Below are 19,152 nucleotides of genomic sequence, written 5' to 3'. Positions count from 1 at the left end.
CATAGCGACCCTGTAAAGGGTTTCCGAGGAGTGACTGGTGGGTTTGAATCACCTACCCTGGGGTTAACAGTCCAGTACTTATCCTACAGAACCACATCAGAACTTCCTTAGCATATTTGTTGTTGTTGTGAAGTGCTGTGGAGTTGGTCCCAACTCCTTGAGACCCCTGTATAGAGTTTCTGAAGAGTGGCTCATGAGTTTGAACCACCTGGAAAAGCTCTGTGTGTCTTGGTATCAATCTTTCCCTGGGTCTAGGAGCTTCTCAGCACAGGGACCCTGGGTTCAAAGGACACACTCTACTTCCGACTCGTCTTTCTTGGTGGTCCGAGCTCGCTCTTCCCTCTGCTCACTTGTTTAATCTCTCAGATATCTCAAAGCAGATTGGCTGGAGATACCACCTAACCCTGTAGATCACATCCAGCCTCAGTCACATCACTGTTACTGCCTTGTTAAACGACCCTGTATAGGGTTTCTGAGGAGTGGCTGGTGGGTTTGAACCGTGCAGTTAGCAGTCCGGTGCTTGTCTGACAGCACCCCAACAGGACTCCATGAACATCCTAGAGATGAGCATTTTCAACACATGGGACCAGTCCATCAGATCACAAAGTGGAGGGTACTCAGGACCCAGCCAAGCTGACACAATTCCATTCATGGCACAGTGCTAATTTACAGTGTAGTGTAGGCATTAACTTATCAGAACCTGCCTTCAAGTGACATTCAACTGTTTTACCTGTCATTGAAGAAAGAGCCCTAGAGGTGTTCTAGGACAAGCACTGGACTGCTTGCTAACCAGAAGGTCAGCAGTTCAAACCCACCAACCACTCTATGGAAGAAAGACGAGGCTTTCTGCTCCTGTGAAATTGACCGCCTCGGAAACTATGCAGGGTCGCCACGAGTTGGAATCGACTTGATGGCGGTAAGTATTAGAAAGGCCCTTATCATTCGTCCACTCTCTCTTCCTGGCCTTTAGTCTAGTGTTGCCCTGCACTTTACGTCTACATATTCTATAAACTCTACAGCCCATTGCTAGTACTTACATACACAGTGGTTCTTTAGAAAGTTCAAAATAATAATAAGAAAACACCACCATGTATTTACACCTGTCCTGGTGTGGCGCTGTGGACTAATGCGTCAGATTGCAAAGTCGTTTGAACTGCAAGGTTGGTGGTTCAAGCTCACCAGTTGCTTCTTAGAAACCCTATACAGGGTCGCTATGGGTCAGAAACGACTCGATGGCACTTCACAACAACAATCGTCTTCATTTCTTTGTGTAGATCTAGGTTTCCATCTGGTATGGTTACCTTCTGCTTGGCGGGCTTCCTTTAACATTTCTGGTGATGAATTATTTTAGCTTTTGTCTGCCTCAGACCATCTTCAGCTCCTCTTTACTTTTGAAAGATAGTTGTTGGGTATAGAATTTTAGGTTGACATTTACCCTCTTGTACTTTGAAGATGTGGCTTCACTACTTTCTGGCTCCCATTGTTCCTGAGGAATAATCTGCTGACAGTTTTATTCTCAGTCCTCTGTATGTATCTGTTTTCCTATGGCTGTTTTGATGTGTGTGTTTTTTTTACATTAGTTCTTTATTGCTGGTTCTGAGCAGTTTAACAATGATGAATTTTGGTGTCATTGTTTTCATGTTTCTTGTCCCTGGGCCTGTTGAGTTTGTTAGAGCTGTGGGTTTATCATTTTCTACAAATTTGGGGGATTTCCAACCATTTTTTCTTCAAACACTTTCTGATCTATGTGCTCTCCACTTGTTTGGGGCCACATAAGGGTTTGAGCTCACGGAACCTTTTTTATTGATTTTGATTCTTTTTGTTTGTTTACGGTGTTTCCTTTGGGATATCCCCATTAATCAATGGGGATATTAATCAATCCCCATTCTTCAAATCCATACATCTTTTCTTCTACAGTGTCTAACCTACCATTAACCCTATCCAATGTATTTTTTCATCTCTGATGCTTTTGTTTTCATTTCTAGAAGTCGCATTTGGTTGTTTATATGTATATTTTGTTTTTAGTGAAAAGATGCACAGCAAATCTGCTTCAGTGAGTCTCCAGACGTATGCATCAGCGACACCAGTTACATTTTCTACATCGTGCCGACACTCTTGCCATTTATCTCTCATGTTTCTAGTTAACTTTTTAAAAATGTTATATTGTGAAGTATGTGATAGTGTACATGGGAGAGCATTAGTTTTACATTCATCCTATCGTATATCGTTTCATTGCCATGGTTACAATCCCTTCCATGCACCATCAACCAACCAAAGGGTATACCCTGCAAGCCTGCCTCCTGGTCGTCAGCATACAGCCCCTCTCCCTCTCTGTGTCTAAAGTCCCCAGCTGCTCCATCTCTCCATGTTATCATCTCTGCCTCCATCTCTGGCGTCACTGCTTCTCTGGGTAGGGTCCCGCTCTTCGCTCTTCTTCCTTGATGGTCCCAGGGACCTCTGGTCCTAGACTGAAAAGTTATTCACTCCCCTCCTTGCTACAGAACATCTACCTTTACATTTCCAACCCTCATAAGCAGTCCTGATAACAATTATTCACTATTGTTAACACAAGAGACCCATCCGCATTTCATTACATCAGCCCTGCCTAGATAGATTGTATACTTCTCAGTGGAGATTCTACCTTCCTCCACATCCTCTGTGTATGGAGGGGGTGGGAATGATCCTTGCTGTAAAGAGCTACTGCATCCATAGGTGTAGGTCAAGCTCATCAAATTGTATCAGATTACTCTTTTTTCCCCTCTTCTTTCTTCTTCTAGTTGAGCTCTGATCATCCAGTCATTGAAGCCAGGATAAGTGGGGTATTATCTGCAAGTGTGGGTGTTCTTGTGCATATGCCCTCTCTTCTTATCAGCTGGATGCTTCACTCTCCACTCTAGTCCTCTGTGGCTGTGTCACTGACTCTGGGCCCAAAGTCCCCAGGTCTTGCCACACTGCTGGCCAACCAGGTCTCCACCCGGGTTCACAGGAGTCTATTGAACGTTGTAGGGCTTACCTCGCAGCTTCATTGCTGTTTTTCCCTCGCTTCACCTTATCGGTGACGAACAACTTGCTTATTCTTGTAGTAATCAGTCAGTTTGCCTATATTGTTTTGTATTTTTCCTGGCGGTCTTTCTTACAACAAGTATCTTCTGTTCTTCTAGCCGCTCCAGGCTGGTCTGCTTGTCCTTTCAAGTGGAAATTTCCCACCTCTGAAGATTCTGGATGCGGTTCAGGATTCCACCTATGGTCTTATGTAATGCAGAGGCTCTGCAGGAAGCCTCCTTCACTGGGCACGTTGTAACCCCATTTTAGGTATTCCAATCAGTTATAGGCAGAAGACGGATTTACAAGCTTTCTCTGGTGATATTTCTGGCTATTCCTTTCTCTCCCCCTCAAGTGTCTATGTTATAATGGTATGATAGGAAAACCAAGATTCAAAAAACAGCCAAGCATCTTAACATTATTTTTAACATATTTTACATATAATTTTTAACATTTTTACATATTTTACATATAAATTTTAACATTTTTAACATATAATAACATAAAAATTAACATATAGTTAATTTTTTAAACACATATAGTAGAGTTGTAAAACCTGTGTTAATATCCTTCCCTGCTAATTCTAACATGTGTGTCAATTCTGGTTCCCGTGAGGTAGATTATTCTCTTCATTACGGGTTGTTACCTGTTTCTTTGACTGTTGGTAGTCTTTAGATACCAGACATTGTGACTTTGACCTTGCTGGGTGTTTCTGTAGCCTATGAACATTAAGCTCTGGTCTGAGATGCAGTTAGTCAGAAGCAGTCTGGTGCTTTCTGGGTCGTTTTGTTTTTTAATATAGTTTTTTAGGTGGATCAGAGTAACACTCAGTCTGGGGCTAATTACACCCCATGACTGAGGCAAGACCCTTCTGTGTACTCCACAACCCATGAATCGTGAGGTCTTCCAGGCACAAATCCAGCCTCCTAATCCTTCTTTCTCCAGTTCCAGAGTGTTCCCTTAAACTTTTTTGGTGTTTTCAACCTGATACTCCAGGGACACTCCACACAGCTCTGGATTCTCTCTGAGAAGCTCTATCCTCTCGGGCATCAACCACCACGGTCTTGCTGGCCTCATGGCTCTGATTCCTTAGCTCAGGGGTCCTCCTCTCTGTTCCATGGCCTGAAGCTCTCTCAAAGCAGGAAGCTGCAGCAGTTGCTGGCCTAATCACATTTGTTTTCTGCTTCTCAAGGGTCAGTGTCCAATGTTGCCTAATATCCAGTGTCCTGAGAACAATTCTTTCACATGTTTTTTGTTGTTTTCTGGCTTTCTAAATCATTTTGGTTGGCGAATGTCTACCCCACCATGGAGTGGCTGGCTGAAGTCAGGAACATGGCCTCTGCTCTCTGCCTGACCCCCTGCTCTCACCTTCTGCCCACTTGGTGGGGAACCTTGAGAGGGCCAGTTTCTGTCTCTGGACTTGTGTCCCCTTCTGGGGAAGCAAAGTCACCAGGCTAAGTCATGTCGAGCTCCTTCAACTTCCCATCTGGTCTCCCATCTTTACACGTGGTGTAAAGACTCCCTGTGGAGCTGCGGGGTGCGTTAAACCACTCCAGACTTGCTGGTCTTTAGGAGGTCCATCCAGCGGCAGCTGCTCACGGCACAGTCGGTGGTTCATGCCCAGCAGATGCTCCAATGGAAAAAGATTTGGCAGTCTGCTTCTGTGAAGACCTCCTCAAGTTGATTCGGACTCGTCACCATCCACAGGACACAGTAGAACTGCTCCATGGGGTTTTCAAGGCCATAAATCCTCAGGAAGTAGACTGTCACATCTTCCTCCCTGGAAGTGGCTGGTGTGTTTGAACCACAGACCTTTCTGTTACCAGCCCAAGAATTAGCTCACTGTGCTGCCAGGCTCTCTCTGTAACAATGGCAGCTTTGGCAACCCCATGGGGCAGTTCTACTCTGTCCTGTGGTGGGGTTCCACAGACAAAACCCCTAGACAGCAGTGGCTCAGATCCCCTGCTGCCCCAACCATTATCTGCTCTCTTTCCTCAGGGCCTGAGCAGGAGGCTGGGGGGCCCAACAGAGCCCCCTCCCAGCAGCCCCCAGCCAGGCTGGACCCTTGGGACTCATGGAGGATGCCAGATGTCACCGACCAGGTACAGGGGAGACCCCCTGGGGCCAGCCTGGGGTCCAGGTTGTGGGAGAGGTCCCCTGGGGCCCAGCACCAGGACCAGGTCAGGACAGGTCCCCTAGGGCCCAATCCTGGGACCAGGTTGGACAGAGGTCTCCTAGGGTCCAGCCCTGAGATCAGGTTGGGACAGGTCCCCTAGAGCACGGTCCGGTGATTAGCAGAGGTAGTCAGTATTAGGGCGCATCCTCCCATCCATGTGAATCCTGGCCTCTCCTAGAACCTGTCCTGGGGGGTCTCCACCGCGAGTCCCCCACAGGCAGCACTCACGCTGCCAACTGACTGCGACCCCAGCCCGGATGACAGATGAGGATGGGTATCTATCTTTAACAAGGGGCTTCAGGGTTGGTCCTGCCCAGGGTGCCCATTCCCCAGAGCGCACGAGTAGGTGCCCAGCCTGAAGTCAACCCTCAGTTGGGAGGAGTACCCCGTGGAAAAGCGGGCAGCAGACTGGAGAGCTTCCCGGAGGAGGCGGCTCTCCTCTAGGTTCCCGGCGGTGACCAGCAGCCGCCCCTTCCGCCAGGGCTTCAGCCTGCAGATGCTAGAGCAGAGCCTACGGGAGGAGGAGCTGCGCGCGCAGCACCAGACTGCCCTGCTGCGCCTGCGTGAAAAGGCACTTGAGGAGAAGACGCTTGCTGAGCTGGCCGGGCTGGAGCATCTGCGCGGGTGAGCGCCCGTGCGCCTGCACGCCTCGCCCCGGGACCCGCCTTCTCCCTGCATCTGGCTCACCCTGCATCTTGGGTCCTGCCCCCAGCTTCGGTCCCGCCCCCGGCCCCGCCCCATCCCCGCCCACTACCAAGGATGTAGCCCCGCCTTTGGACCCCTAGGCCCGTCCCTGACTTTCAAAGAACTTTGGAGAATAAAATGTAGCAATAGGTGTTTACAGAAATTTAGATACGACAGTAAAACTTATGAGAGTTAGAACTCGACGGGACTGCCTTGCTTTTCCGGGTCTCGGAGTTTTCCGCCTTTGACGGCGCAATCACCACTCTTCCATCGCTGTGTTTGTATCTGAGTTTTCTGCCTTACACAGGGTTCGGCTCTCCTAGCCTTCACAATACATTGTTTTCTAAAACCGATCCCACCACCCATCCCAGCCTGTGTACAATCCCTCTCACCCTATCCCACCACGGGGTGCACAGTTACCGTGTTTAGTATTAACACTACACTGGAGGCACAGCCCGTGCTGTCTTGTAACAGGGTTTCCATTCAAAACATCAACATCAACAACAAAATCCCAGCTGTTCCAATCCACCAGTTGTTCCTTGGGAGAAAATGAAGCTGGCTGCTCCTGTAGTGATTTCATCTCTGAAACCCTGTATGTTGTTAAGTGCCATTGAGTTGGTTCCAACTCATAGAGACCCTGTATAGGGTTTCCAAGGAGTGGCTGGTGAGCTTGAACCTCCGACCTTGTGTTTGAAACCGACCTTTCAGTGCAATGCTTTATCCCACAGCGCCTACCTCACTGTAAGAATGGACCATGGCAGTGAGCTTAATTTTTGATTTTTGGCTTCTATTGCTTGGAGCTCTGGTAGCGTAGTGGTTACGAATCGGGCTGTGAACCGCAAGGTCAGCAGTTCGAAACTACCAGCGGTTCCGCGGGAGAAAGATGAGGCATTCTGCTCCCGTAAAGATTAACAGCCTCGGAAACCCTGTGCAGGGTCGCTATGAGTCGGAACCGACTCCACGGCACATAACAACAACAACAACAACAATTGCTTGGTCCCACAGCGCTGGCCATCTCTGAGACATTCCCAGGAACGCTCACATGCCCCATCCCCTAAGTCAGGCCCACAGCTGGGCAGTCACCCTCTGTTCCCACTTGTGTTGTTACAAATGAGCCCTCTAGTGGGTGGTCATTTCAGAAGAGACATAGGAACTCTAGTAACGCAGTGGTTACGAATCGGGCTGTGAATCGCAAGGTCAGCAGTTTAAAAACTACCAGCAGTTCCACAGGAGAAAGATGAGGCTTTCTGCTCCCGTAAAGATTTACAGCCTTGGAAACCCTGTACAGGGTCACTATGGGTCAGAACCAACTCCACGGCACATAACAACAAAAACAATCCCTACATGTATATTCAAGCCTCCAGAAGTTTCTGCCCTTGGGAATTCTCACCAGCAGCACTGATCCTTCTTGTACATGGGGCCTGTGTACGTGGGCACCCCAATGTCTCACAAACAACCCTGTGGGTCCCCAAAAGTGCTATGGGGTTGGTGATGGCTGGGCTGGGGCCACCCTGGGCTCGAGCTTGGTGGGAGGAGAACCCCTAGGCCCACACAGCTCTTGTCTTTCTCATCACCTGTCCATCCTGTGCCCCAGGTGTCTGGAGGGCAAGAGGGATGCAGCAGTTCTGGCTGCTCTGAAGGAACAGGAGCAGCGGATCCTGGGTGACCTTCAGCGGGAGCAGGTGAGGGTCCTGCAGGGGCCCCGTAGGGCAGGGGGGGCCATGCAGAGAGGGACATTCCCACCTCCCACTGAGTATAGAAGACCTCCAGTCCTCATCATCTGAAGGATCTGGGAGTGTGGCGGAGCCCCAGAGGGACCCCAGAACCTTGGGGGAGCTTACCAGTGTCGTCCTGGCTCCAGGCCAGACTTGGCCCCTCATACTGTCACCTCGGGCCTCTCAGAACCTCAATGTATCCTCGTCTGAGAAGGAGACTAGCCTATGGCAGTGCACTGAGAGCCTTGTTAAGTGCCATCGAATCAGTTCTGACTCATGTTGTTGTTGTTGTTAAGTGCCGTCGAGTCGGTTCCAACCCATAGCGACCCTGAACAGGGTTTCCGAGGCTGCAAATCTTTACAGGAACAGAAAGCCTCATCTTTCTCCTGCGGAGCAGCTGGTAGTTTCGAACTGCTGACCTTGCGGTTCGCAGCCCTATTTGTATGCTACCAGATTAGCGACCCTTTAAATGGTTTCCCAAGAGCAGCTGGTGGGTTTGAACCATCAACCTTGTGGTTAGCCACCCAGTGCTTATCCTACAGTACCACACCAGGAGTCTTGAGAGCCTTGGTGTTAAGTGCTGTTGAGTTACTTCTGACTCACAGTGACCCTTACAGGGCTTCTAAGGAGAGGCTGGTGGGTTTGAACTGCCAATTTTGTGGTTAACTGTCCAGTGCTTATCCCAAGGGCCACACCTGAGAATCTTAGGGGACAGTTTATAAAGGGACAAAGGAGGGGATGCGGTGGCTCTGTAGGATAAACACTGGAATGTGAACCACAGTAAGCACTGGGCTTGGAGCCCGGCAGTTGATTCACGAGACAAAGATGAGAGTGTGCTTCTGAAAAGATTACAGCCTCGGAAACCCTATCGGCAGTCTCTGGGAGTCAGAACCGACTCGACAACACCGATCAGCAACAACAGGAAGGCGGTCTGACGGAACAGTGGACCAGGCAGTGGGAGAAACGGGGGAATTCCATAGGCTCCCATCAAGATTTACAGCCTCGGAATCCCAACGGAGCAGTTTGACCCTGTCCTGCAGGGTGGCTGTGATTCGGAAGCCACTTGATGGCAGGGGGTTAGCTAACGTGGAGGAGGCTGCAGGGCCCTCAGCCTGTGGTGGCCGGGCAGCAATGGTTCTGGAACTTGGGAGAGGGAGGGCTGTGTGGGGAGGGTATAAGAACAGGGCACCTGGGACAAGGCTCCCTCTCTCCTCCAGTGCTCCCGTGGGCAGGGTGTGGGCTCTGAGATTGCTGGGGGGCTCCCCCAGGGGTGGCCCTCGTGGGCTGAGGCCTCACTGATTGGTCGTCCTCTCTGGCTGTTCAGAGGGAGATCCGGTACCTGCGGAGTCTACACCTGTCAACACACCGGGAGCGTCGGCTGCTCCTTCAGCACCAACGAGACCTGGCCTCCATGCGACACTGCACGGCCCGCCTGCAGAGGGAGCTGTGGGCCGGGACCACACCACCCCAGGTAAGTGCTCACCTGGGTGAGGCTGCTCTGTGCAGAGACACCTGTGACTGGGGGGAAGGGCGTCTCTCGGGTGCAGGTGGAGGGCATGGGGGCTTTATCGGGTATGGAGGGGAGTTGGCTTGAGCCCTCTGGGGGCTGCAAGAGTGGGCAGTGGGGTTCCTCGCGGGACCCAGGTTGGCAGTGTCTCTGCCCTGAGCTGAGTGTCCTCCTCTGTACATTTGGGGTCTCACCTCACAGTCCAGGTAATATGAACTGCTAGGTATGGGTCAGTCTGTCCATCTGTCCATCTGTCCATCCAGCTGTTGACCTCGGAGCAGAGTTCATGCGAGCTGGGTGACGGGCCAGGCCTCTGTCCTCTGAGTGGCCTGAGGCACCCCCATTGCTGCAGAGGAACAGCTGGGAGACAGCAACATACTCACCTTGTCTGTTTGTCACAGGGCTCCGGCCCCCAGAGCAGCCCGAAGCCAGAGGGGAATGCACCGGCCTCCTCACTCCCGACACCAAGCAGGCCCTGCAGCCCCTCCAGCCTGCACCCCCCGAGGAGCCCACTGAGCTCGCCTAGCACACAGTGAGTGGGTGGAAGGCCCTGGTGTGTCCAGGAAAACCCTTCCTGTGCAGGTAGCCTGCGGGCCCTTGGGTGCTAGGGGACCCTGCTCCCTAAGAGGGGAGCGTGCCAGGTGCCAGCAGGGGCCCAACTCCAACGCTGACCAAGGTTGGAGTGTCTCCACCTCTTTGCACGAGTCAGGCTCCAAGTCACATGTGTGCGCAGCTTGGTTCCATAGCTGCTAACTTTAGCTTGTAGTGAGAGACCCCAGACTGGGTGCCTGAGCGGAAGTCATACAGGGGTGGGGGGTGGCATCAACCTTGGCCATGGTGCCCGGGAAGGGACTCGTCCCTGCCTTTTTAATGACAGAGGTTCTCTTTGGCTGGGGGTGCCCTCTCCCCTGGCACTGCACCCTCGAGCCAGCTGCCCACAGGACTCCAATTGCAGAACCCTCCCGAAGTATCAGACTCGGGCTGGGGTTGAGGAGGCAGGGGATGCAGCCCCTCCGGAAGGCAGCAGCCTGAATGGGGCACCCAGCAGTCTTGGGGCATGTCGCCCCCACGCAGTGACCCTGCCCAGCCAGGGGGTCCATTTTAAAGCCCCCCAGTAAAGAAAGCGGCCATCAGCTTCCAAGCGACTTTCAAATAAAGCTCAGCCTGAACCCATGTATGTAAGTCACATCCCTGTTGATTTTGAAGAGGCTCCCAGGCCGATTGTCTCTTCTTACTGACAAGGGAGCCGGAGGGGAGCAGGGCTCAGGGGCCATGTGGACGGCTTCCCCACCCCTTTCAGGGGATACTGACCACCAGTCATAGGGCTTTATTGGTCAGAAGTTAGGAAATACTGGGTGGTCTCGGAGCTACTGCAGGTTTGATTCCAGACCACCTCATAAATCGATCAGTCAAACCAGTCAGTCACCTGCAGCTTTGGTTTCCCGGTGGTGCTGTGTGTTAAGCGCTGGGCTGCTAACCAAAAGGTCAGCTGTTCAAACCCACCAGCTGCTCCGAGGGAGGAAAAGGAGGCTTTCTGCTCCTGTACAAATTTACAGCCTCGAAACCCTATTTAGGGTCTCACCACGAGCCAGAATCAACTCGAAGGCACTGGTTTGGGGTTTCGGGTTAGTGCATATAAAAGTGATGTTGGCACTAGCCTATCAGATGTGCAAGAGCAGGATGAAAGTGTTTGAAATATTGTGAGAATGACCAAAGTGGACGCCGAGACGAAGTGGGCACATGCTGCTGGAACCATGTCACCAGTGGGCTTGTAGGATGTAGGTGTGCCGCTGACACTCAGGACTTTGTAAAAAGTCTCATATCTTCTAAGAATACTAAAAGGAGGTCTACCTGTTGAGGCTCCTGGTGTGGCACTGTAGGATCAGCACCGCGAACCACAAGGTCAGCTGTTCAAACCCACCAGCTGCTCCTCGGAACTTCTGTGCAGGGTCGCTATGAGTTGAAACATAGCACTTAACAACAACAACAACCTGTAGACAAGAACACAAAAGAGAACCCCCTTTTCCAGGGAAAGCATCCTTTAATGTTTGTGGAGGGCACACAGCCTTCATTCATTCGTTCATTCATTCATTCATCCATCTATCCATCCATCCATCAGAAGAAGACAGCTGACTTCCCAGGTATCAGGGTGCTGTCAGCAAGTGGGGGTGGGAGGTGGGGGACACGTCCCAGCACTTAGCTCTCAGGGACTTGGGGGACCCAGACTGGACCCTATGCTGGGGCAGGTTGCCCTGGAATGGGGTCAGGGCAGTTGTTATGTGCCGTGGAGTCAGTTCCGACCCATAGTGACCCTGTACAGGGTTTTTGAGGCTGTAAATCTTTACGGGAGCAGAAAGCCTCATCTTTCTCCTGCGGAGCAGCTGGTAGTTTCGAACTGCTGACCTTGAGGTTTGCAGCCCGATTCATAACCGCTACGCTACCAGAGCTCCTTAAAGGTCAGGGCAGTACTCCTGGTCGTTCAGCCTAGGTTGTTTCTCTCCTCGAAGGGGCAGTAGGTTCGAGGACAGCCAGTCTGTGGCCTTGGGAACTGCAGCGGAGCTCAGCCTCCTCTGCCAGGTCCCCTCCCTGGCATGGCGACCCTCCCCTTGCTGATTCTGGAAGGCAGACATTTAGGGCCCTTCTTGGAGAAAGGAGCCTCAAGGTCAGCAGTTCAAAACTACCAGTAACCCTGCAAGGAAAAGATGAGGCTTTCTGCTTCCGTAAAGATTTACAGCCTCAGAAACCCTGTACAGGGTCACTGTGAGTCAGAACCGACTCCGTGGTACATAACCACCACCACCTTGAAGAACAAACATCCAAGCTGCAATGCAACTGGTGCCTCGAGAGGAAGGGCAGAGCCTGAAAGGACCCCCGAGTGTTCTAGAGCAGGCCCCTCCACTGTGAGGCTGCCCCGGGGTGGGGTGTTCCCTGCTGACCTGCATATCTGGGGACCCTCCGACCACCTGGGCTTCCATGCTGCTCCAGAACTCCAGGTGGGGACCCTGCAGTACCCATAGCTCGGTGTTCCCCAAGTCCAGCTGGTGGTCTTCGTCTGAAGGGTAAATGAGTACCTGCTCTCCTGCCCCGTGCTGAGGAGACAGATGGACAAACATCCCATGCTGCCCTGTCCGAGGGTTTTGCCCATGTGTATCATCCTCCAGTGGAACCCCACTGGGGTGCTCTGTCCTAAGGTCAAGCAGGAGCCAGGTGAGAAGGCAGGCCATGTTATCCTCTGTCCATGCACTGACCACTGACCACCAGCCACAGCTGTCCCTAGAGGAGTGCGAGGTATCTCAGGGCTGGGGTCCAGTAATCCTGAGAGGGAAGTGATCAATGTGGACACTCACACCTCCTCTCTGCATTGTAGCCTTCTAGCTGAGCATGGGGGAGTGACACCCCCGAGGGCAACTTGGGCTGCGAATGACCACCTGCCATCCCTGAGGCCGACATGGGGTGAGGACACAGCTGCAGGTGACTGGTCAGGTTCCCAGGGCCAGCTGGTGGAGAGCCACAACCATACCTGCCAAGGTAGGTGGATAAGACCGAAGCCTCAGCTGGGCCTCGAGTGACCCAGGAAAACAACTGCCCACCCTTCTGGGCCTGGTGACTTTCCTGAGCCCACTTGCAGACAGGAGTGTGGTGGGCCCACTGAAGGGGGTGCATGTCCACGCTGATGCTCGTCTCAAGGACTCTGAGCAGGTGTGCCCATTGCAGCCTAGCTTTCCAGTCCTGCCCTGCCCATTGGGCCCTTTTGTTGGGTGCCCCACTGCTCTCGTCATGGGACCAGGTTTCCTCGAAGACCACATGTCCTGCAACTGGCCCTGCAACCATGTGGACTGGCTGTTCCCTCTGGGAGCCAGCCGATGCCTGCTGCCCCCTTACCCATGCTTCCTCCTATGGGGCACACTCGCCAACCCCTTTCAGAGACCAGGAAACAACGCACAGGTTTGAACAGCTTCTCTAACTTGTGTGTCCTCGCCCCAGGTGTGCCCTCGCCGAAGGTGTGTCCTGGCCCCAGAGTGGCAACAGCTTGGCAGCCCTCAGCCAGGGGAGTGTTTGCTTGGAACACCAACCTGAGAATTAGCAAGTCACTGGTAGCTTCAGGGAGAGCCAGGTCCTACCTGCTCATCCCAGTGCCCAGCACCGTGAGCAGAAGGGCGTCCCGTTGCCGAGGGTCCACAGGTCTGGGCTTTTCTGGGTGGCCTGGGCCTCGGTGTCTAAACACCCTGTCAGGTCCCAGGGATAGCACTTCTAGGTGAAGACACCTGGACCCTTGCTGGCCAGACCCTGCCTGCCGTGTTCGAGGCCTGCACCTGCCCAGGGTGGTCTCAGCACAGCCCTGGAGGGCAGGACACTCAGGAAAGAGAACACATCTGGCAAACTGTTTCCAGTCACAAGGAGAGTCTCTCCCCAGAGTAGAAAGAGACATCTCTAGATTTGAAACGCATTTGCTAAGGTTTTCCTGGGACATCACTACTCTATGGCAGGATGGCTTGGGGGCAGATGGCTGCACGATTTTTGTCCTCATTCTGCGTGGATGGTTACGTGCTCGACTACTGGCCAGAACGTTGGTGATTTGAGTGCACTCAGGGATGCCTCAGAAGTAAAGTCTGGCAATCGACTGACTAAGTCATCAGGCACTGGTACCCACTGGGAACCTTGGACTCTACTCCTGGGGTCGTCACATCAATAGCAGCCGCCACTAACCAAATACTACAAAGAATTGGGTGGCATGTGTTTTGAAGTTTGAGATTTTTTTACATGGCTTCAAAAGTCCTTGGCCTCCTGTTCAGGTTGACTGCCCCATTGTCCCCCAGAACACCCGCAGGCCAAGCCCAGCCCCGCATTAGCAGAGGACAAGGCCTGGACTCAGACAGGCAGCCAAGCATGGGAATGGAGCCTGCGGCCCCCGGGGGGAGAAGAGCCTTCCAGCCCCCAGGAGGCAAGTGTAAACCAGGTTCAGCTGGTTAGGGGTTGGCCCTGCTGGATGGCTGGGTGCAGGGGATGGTCTTGTCCATCAAGTGAGGGCTTAAGGGATGGCGGCTCTGAGGCCCAGTCCAGGCAGATGTAACCAGTGCCCTACATCTTACCCCAAGACCCCACACTGGGCAGCACAGTGGCATGCGGCTGGGTGTTTGGAGCCCACTGGGAAGAGAGGTGTTTGGTGAGAGGGGGGTCCCGGCCCTCTTTGTGGGACTAGCTGTTGTCGCCTAGCCTTTGTCACATGGGAGCTCAGGCCTCACCCCTACCTGGGCGGTAAGCACACTGTCATGTTTCTTTAACGCAACCCCAGCAGCTGGTGGAAGGCAGCTTGAACCGGGAGGAGTTGGAATTGGGTCTGGATGCTGCTGTGAACCCCACAGAGGAGCCCCATGGCATGGAGCACTGGCGGTCAGAGGCACAGAGGTAGGGACATGCCCCTCCTTCCTATGGATGGCCTTGTCACTCCTGTGGTCATCTTCTTGGCCTGGGCCCAGCTGGGCACCCCCACCCCTGAGTCTGACCCAGCCTTGGAAACTGAGGTGTCACTTCATGAATCCAACCCTGACCCAGCCCTGGGGTCTGCAGTCAGGGACCTGCCTTCCCAGGCCCTCTGGGAATGTTGGCTCCACCCCTGTTACCTGGTCCAGCTGCCCTAGGAAGGCCCTAGCTGAGCCAAGGCCTAGTGGACGGTTTTCAGCGAACAGACAGACCGCAGTGTATCGCGCTTGTGGATACTGCGTGCTTTACAAAGTGAGGGTCTGTAGCCTTCCTGCGTCAAGCGTGTGCTTTCTCCATGCCTCTGTGACCTGCATTGGTCATCCTCACTACATTTCAAACTTTCTCAGCATGTAGGATAAGCACTGAACTGCTAGCTGCAAAGTTGGCCTTTCAGATTCACCAGTTGTTCCTCAGAAACCCTATAGAAGGTCGCTATGGTTGGAACCCACTGTGCAACACTTAACAACAACAACATCACACACTCCATAGACAGCCTAGGGCCAACATCACTTTGCCAAGCACTGGGAAACCAAAAAGTCACGTGACTCCGTTGCTTGTGACCAAGTTATTGTGGTGGTCTGGAGCTGGGCCCTCAGTATTTCCGAGGTCTGCCTCTACTGGGGTAGTTTAATGTCTGGTGGAGAGTGGGGGCCCCTGGGACACACCTAGGACTTATCCACAGATGTGCTTACAGAACAGAGACCTGCCAGCTGGAGGACGCTGGAGCTGCCTGCTCAGGTGACACCCTTCCCCTTCCCTCGTCCCCACCTAGCGGTGCTTGAATCAGACCTGCTTCTCCTGCAGCTCAGGGACCCCCATGTGGATTGTCCCAGTCACAAGTGAAAACAAAGCATACACTTCATGGGACCCATCCCTCATGGGACAGGAAGTGGGGGGACAGGAATGAGGGCAGCAAGCTAACCGTAGGAACCAGACCCGGGAGGACTCTGTGTGGGACAAGGCTCTGCTCGGCACTGTTGGGTCTGGGGACTGGGTACCTGTGTCCCTGTGTTGGGGCGTGGGAGGGTACCTCAGAGATGACACCTGGTTTGAAGGGTCAGGAAGAGACCACAGCTCACATTCACTGTTTTCTCTCCCTGCAGGACCTGGAGTGTCTGGAGAGGAAGCGCCACCAGAGAGCAGCCCCCAGCCCGAGCTCACTGTCTCCCTGGAAAGGGGCTCCGTGTCTGCTCGGGGCACCTGCTCAGGGTTCTCCTCGGCAGGTTCTTCGAGCAGCGTGTCCTGCTCCTCCCTCCAAGAATTCCAAAAGGTCTCTGCTGTCCGAGTCTACGTGTCCGAGAGCTCAACCTCCCTGCCCGACCTGGAAATGGAAGACTCCCTGGACCAGGGCCTCAGCTGGGCAGGAGGGCTCTCTGTCCACGCGGTCTGGGAGCCACCTGGCCGCCCCTCATCTGAGCCACAGGTGTGGCCCACCTGGGGGCTCCACTCTGATGAGCCCCGGGTCCGTGGAATCCCGGGGGACCAGGGTTTGGAGGGCGGCACGTCCTCGGACGTGGCTGAGGTAGGAAACCCAACACTGGTGCAAAGCTGGCTGTCGCCCCTCCCAGATGCCAGCAGGCCGAGGTCTGGGTCAGAGCTCTCAGAGAGCTCCAGCAAGATTTGGGGTGAGGACATTGAGGAAGATTTTCCGGGATGTGGTCCTGCTGCGTTGGGGTGCCCCACAGCGGTGGAGAGCCCGTCTGACCTGGAAAACGGTGGGATGGTCTGCAGGGCACCACCTTCCAGAGGTGATGGGGGCACACAGAATGCCTCCAGGGCCAGTTCCAGCCTGACCAGTGGATCAAACCGAGGCCACACCCAGCAGAAGCTCCCCAAGATGGCCCACACAGTGGCGTCACTCCAGGCCTCTCCCACCAGTGACTTAGATCTGTCACTCTCTCTGTCTTCGGGGGCCTTTACATCAGAAGGAGTGGATCTTGGCAAAGAAGGAGAGACTGGGCTTCCGCCAGCCTTGGCAGGCTACGTGGAGGGGCCCCAGGAAGCTACAGTTACCCCGTTGTCTCCAGCTGGGGGCCCCAAGAGCCAAGCATTCAAGGTCAGGGGCAGTGGAGCCTCGAGTACCCCTGAGGAAGCCTGTCCCCACCTAGAGGATGGCGTCCTGCCTGAAATCTTGTCCCCTGTGGACGAGGTGCTGTCCTATGGCAGTGCCGATCTCCCGTCCTCCATGCGGAGGGATCCCAGTCCACCCGCCTCGCTCCTGGAGCAGACTCTCCCGGTTGAGGGCGGCAGCCAGGACCCCAGCGTCTGCTCAGAAGACTTCCCACCCCCACCGGAGGAGGGCCTGTGCCAGGGAACCTCTCCAGGCACCTTGGAGGAGGACGCCTCTGTGAGTACAGACGAGCTGCCGTCCTGGCCCAAGGAGAGCATGCCGGAGGCTGTGTGCTCAGAGTCCCTGCAGACAGGGCACCTGAGGGGTGCTGGGCCTGGCGAACCCCATGAGGAAGAGCTGGGGGAGTGGAATTCTGTGGCCAAGAGAAAGGCCGTGAGTGGCCAGTGGTCCCTGTGCTGGGGGACTGGTGATGCCCAGCCCACACCCCCATCCACTGAGGCCAGGGAGGGGCTGCCAAGGCGGCTTGTGGTTGGGGACAGAAATCAAGTGAGACACCAGGGGCATGAGACTCCCATGGTATGTACAGGGCCCTCGGGCAGTTGGGGTGCATCCTGGAGAGGGGTGCTGTTCCCTGAGAGTGCAGAGGGCCCAGGGGGACCTGTGAGCTTCTTAGTGGGTGTTGGTGAGCACCTTGGTGTCTCTATGGCCGAAGCCTTCATGACAGGCCGAGGCCCCAGCGAAATGCTGACAGAGGATGGAGGGGCAGCCACACCCACACACGCCCCACCTGCAGTCCCGGCCGTGCCTCTGGGAGCTGGGAGCTGGCCTGGTTTCCACAGGGATGCGTGTGCAGAGGCCGAGGGAGGTCTGGGCTTCTGGGAGGAGGAGGACCATCTGGGGGCCAAGGACACAGTGCCTAGAGAGCCATCTCTGGGGAGAGGCCTGAGCAGAGGGGAGGTGGTAGACATGGTCTCCACACAGCTCACCATGCAAATCCTGAGAGACTCACTGGCTGTGGTCTCACAAAAGGAGCTTCAGGACAGCCCACCGATGGCAGGGGGCCACCGAGAGGTTGAGTGGATGTCACTGGAGTCCCCGAGGCTCAGGGAACTGCTGCTCGGTGGTCTCGGGGAAGCTGGGGAACTCTGAACTCTGTTTGTACAAGCACATGTGTGTGCATGCATGTGTGTGCATGCATGTGTCCATTCGTGTCTGTGTGTGCAGGTTATGGATTGTGCATTCATAGGTGCATGCAGACATGTGTATGTGTGTGCCGGTATAGTGTGTGGGTACAGGTGTGTATTCATTCATATTCATGTGTGTGTGTGTGTGTGTTCATGCATGTGTCTGTGTGTGCAGGTACAGTGTGTGGGTACAGGCGTGTAATCATGTATGTGTATGTGTCCGTTCATGTCTTGTGTGCTCATGTGTGTGCGGGTGTATGGATGTATTGGACATTCACATGTGCATGCAGACGTGTGTGTGCAGGTGTGTGCAGGTATAGCGCATGTGGGTACAGGTATATGTTCATGTGTGTGCATGCTTGTGTGCATTTGTGTGTGCAGGTATGGGTGTGTGTATCTGTGTGGATATAGGTATGTATTCGTGTGTGTACTCATGCATGTTCATGCATGCCTGTATGTAAGTGCAGGTGTGTATTCGTATGTGTGTGTTCGTGTATGTGTGTATGCTGGCATGGGTATGTCTGGGTACAGGTACGTATTCATGCTCATGTGTACGTGTACGTGTGTACGTGTGTGTGTAGGTTTATTAGGTTTCCTCATGTTTTTGCACACTTGTATGTGCGTGGGTGGAGAGTGTAGATGTGCATTCATGTGTGTGCACACTCAAGCATGTGCATTGATATGTGCACCCATGTGTGGTTTGTGAGCTTGTCATGGTGGACACATCTCCAGCATATGTGTCCTGTGGCCAGGCTTTGTGGAATGGCCAGGTGACACGGGGTTGCAGGTCGAGCAGTGACTGCTCTACCTCAATTGCAAATTGGGTCTGCCTGTGTGTTTTGCGGCCTGCAGTCGGCTGCCCCATCAAGCTCTTGTAGAGACCCCTGACCCAAAAGACATTAAGAGGCACAGCCATAAAGGATGGTGCGACCCCTGTCCAAGGTGGCGGCCAAGGAAGGGCGTGGAGGCCCGGAACTGGGGTGAGAAGAGTCTAAAGAGCCAGCACGGGAGCAGCCCCCACCTCCTCCCCCTACCCAGCTGAACTCAGCAGACTACAGTTGAGGCCAGGAAAGGGTGTCAGTGAGAATCCGTGTGGACACAGGAGAAGAGAGGCGCGGGGGAGAGTCCAGGGTGTCTGCAGTGACTCCGCTTGGAAAATCTTAGTTGCAGTGGTGTCTGCCCCGCTTTCATCCTTTCTGACAGAGTCCTGTGATGGGGTTGGGCTTGGTACCTCCTGTGCTCCTAAATGGGGCCAAAAGTTCAAAGGTCACCTCCCCCTCTAAGTCAGCAGT

The 19,152-nt window shown here is 53.8% G+C and overlaps 1 protein-coding gene across 1 annotated transcript in view; it reads left to right on the top strand.

Annotated features, from left to right (window-relative positions):
* Nucleotides 1-9,640, top strand: part of LOC102833779 — a 76,983-nt gene extending 67,343 nt beyond the window's left edge. The window contains exons 26-31 of the mRNA XM_006863810.1: nucleotides 5,041-5,222; nucleotides 5,565-5,842; nucleotides 7,497-7,584; nucleotides 8,942-9,088; nucleotides 9,388-9,458; nucleotides 9,541-9,640. Coding sequence (XP_006863872.1) covers nucleotides 5,041-5,222; nucleotides 5,565-5,842; nucleotides 7,497-7,584; nucleotides 8,942-9,088; nucleotides 9,388-9,458; nucleotides 9,541-9,640 — 866 coding nt within the window. The remainder of the gene's footprint in view (nucleotides 1-5,040; nucleotides 5,223-5,564; nucleotides 5,843-7,496; nucleotides 7,585-8,941; nucleotides 9,089-9,387; nucleotides 9,459-9,540) is intronic.
* The last annotated feature ends 9,512 nt before the right edge of the window (nucleotides 9,641-19,152 follow it).

Source organism: Chrysochloris asiatica, unplaced genomic scaffold (genome assembly GCF_000296735.1).
Source record: "Chrysochloris asiatica unplaced genomic scaffold, ChrAsi1.0 scaffold00056, whole genome shotgun sequence".
NCBI classification, from domain to species: Eukaryota; Metazoa; Chordata; class Mammalia; order Afrosoricida; family Chrysochloridae; genus Chrysochloris; species Chrysochloris asiatica.
The sequence above is the reverse complement of the archived record's forward strand: the minus strand, read 5'-3'. Positions and strand labels throughout refer to the sequence as shown.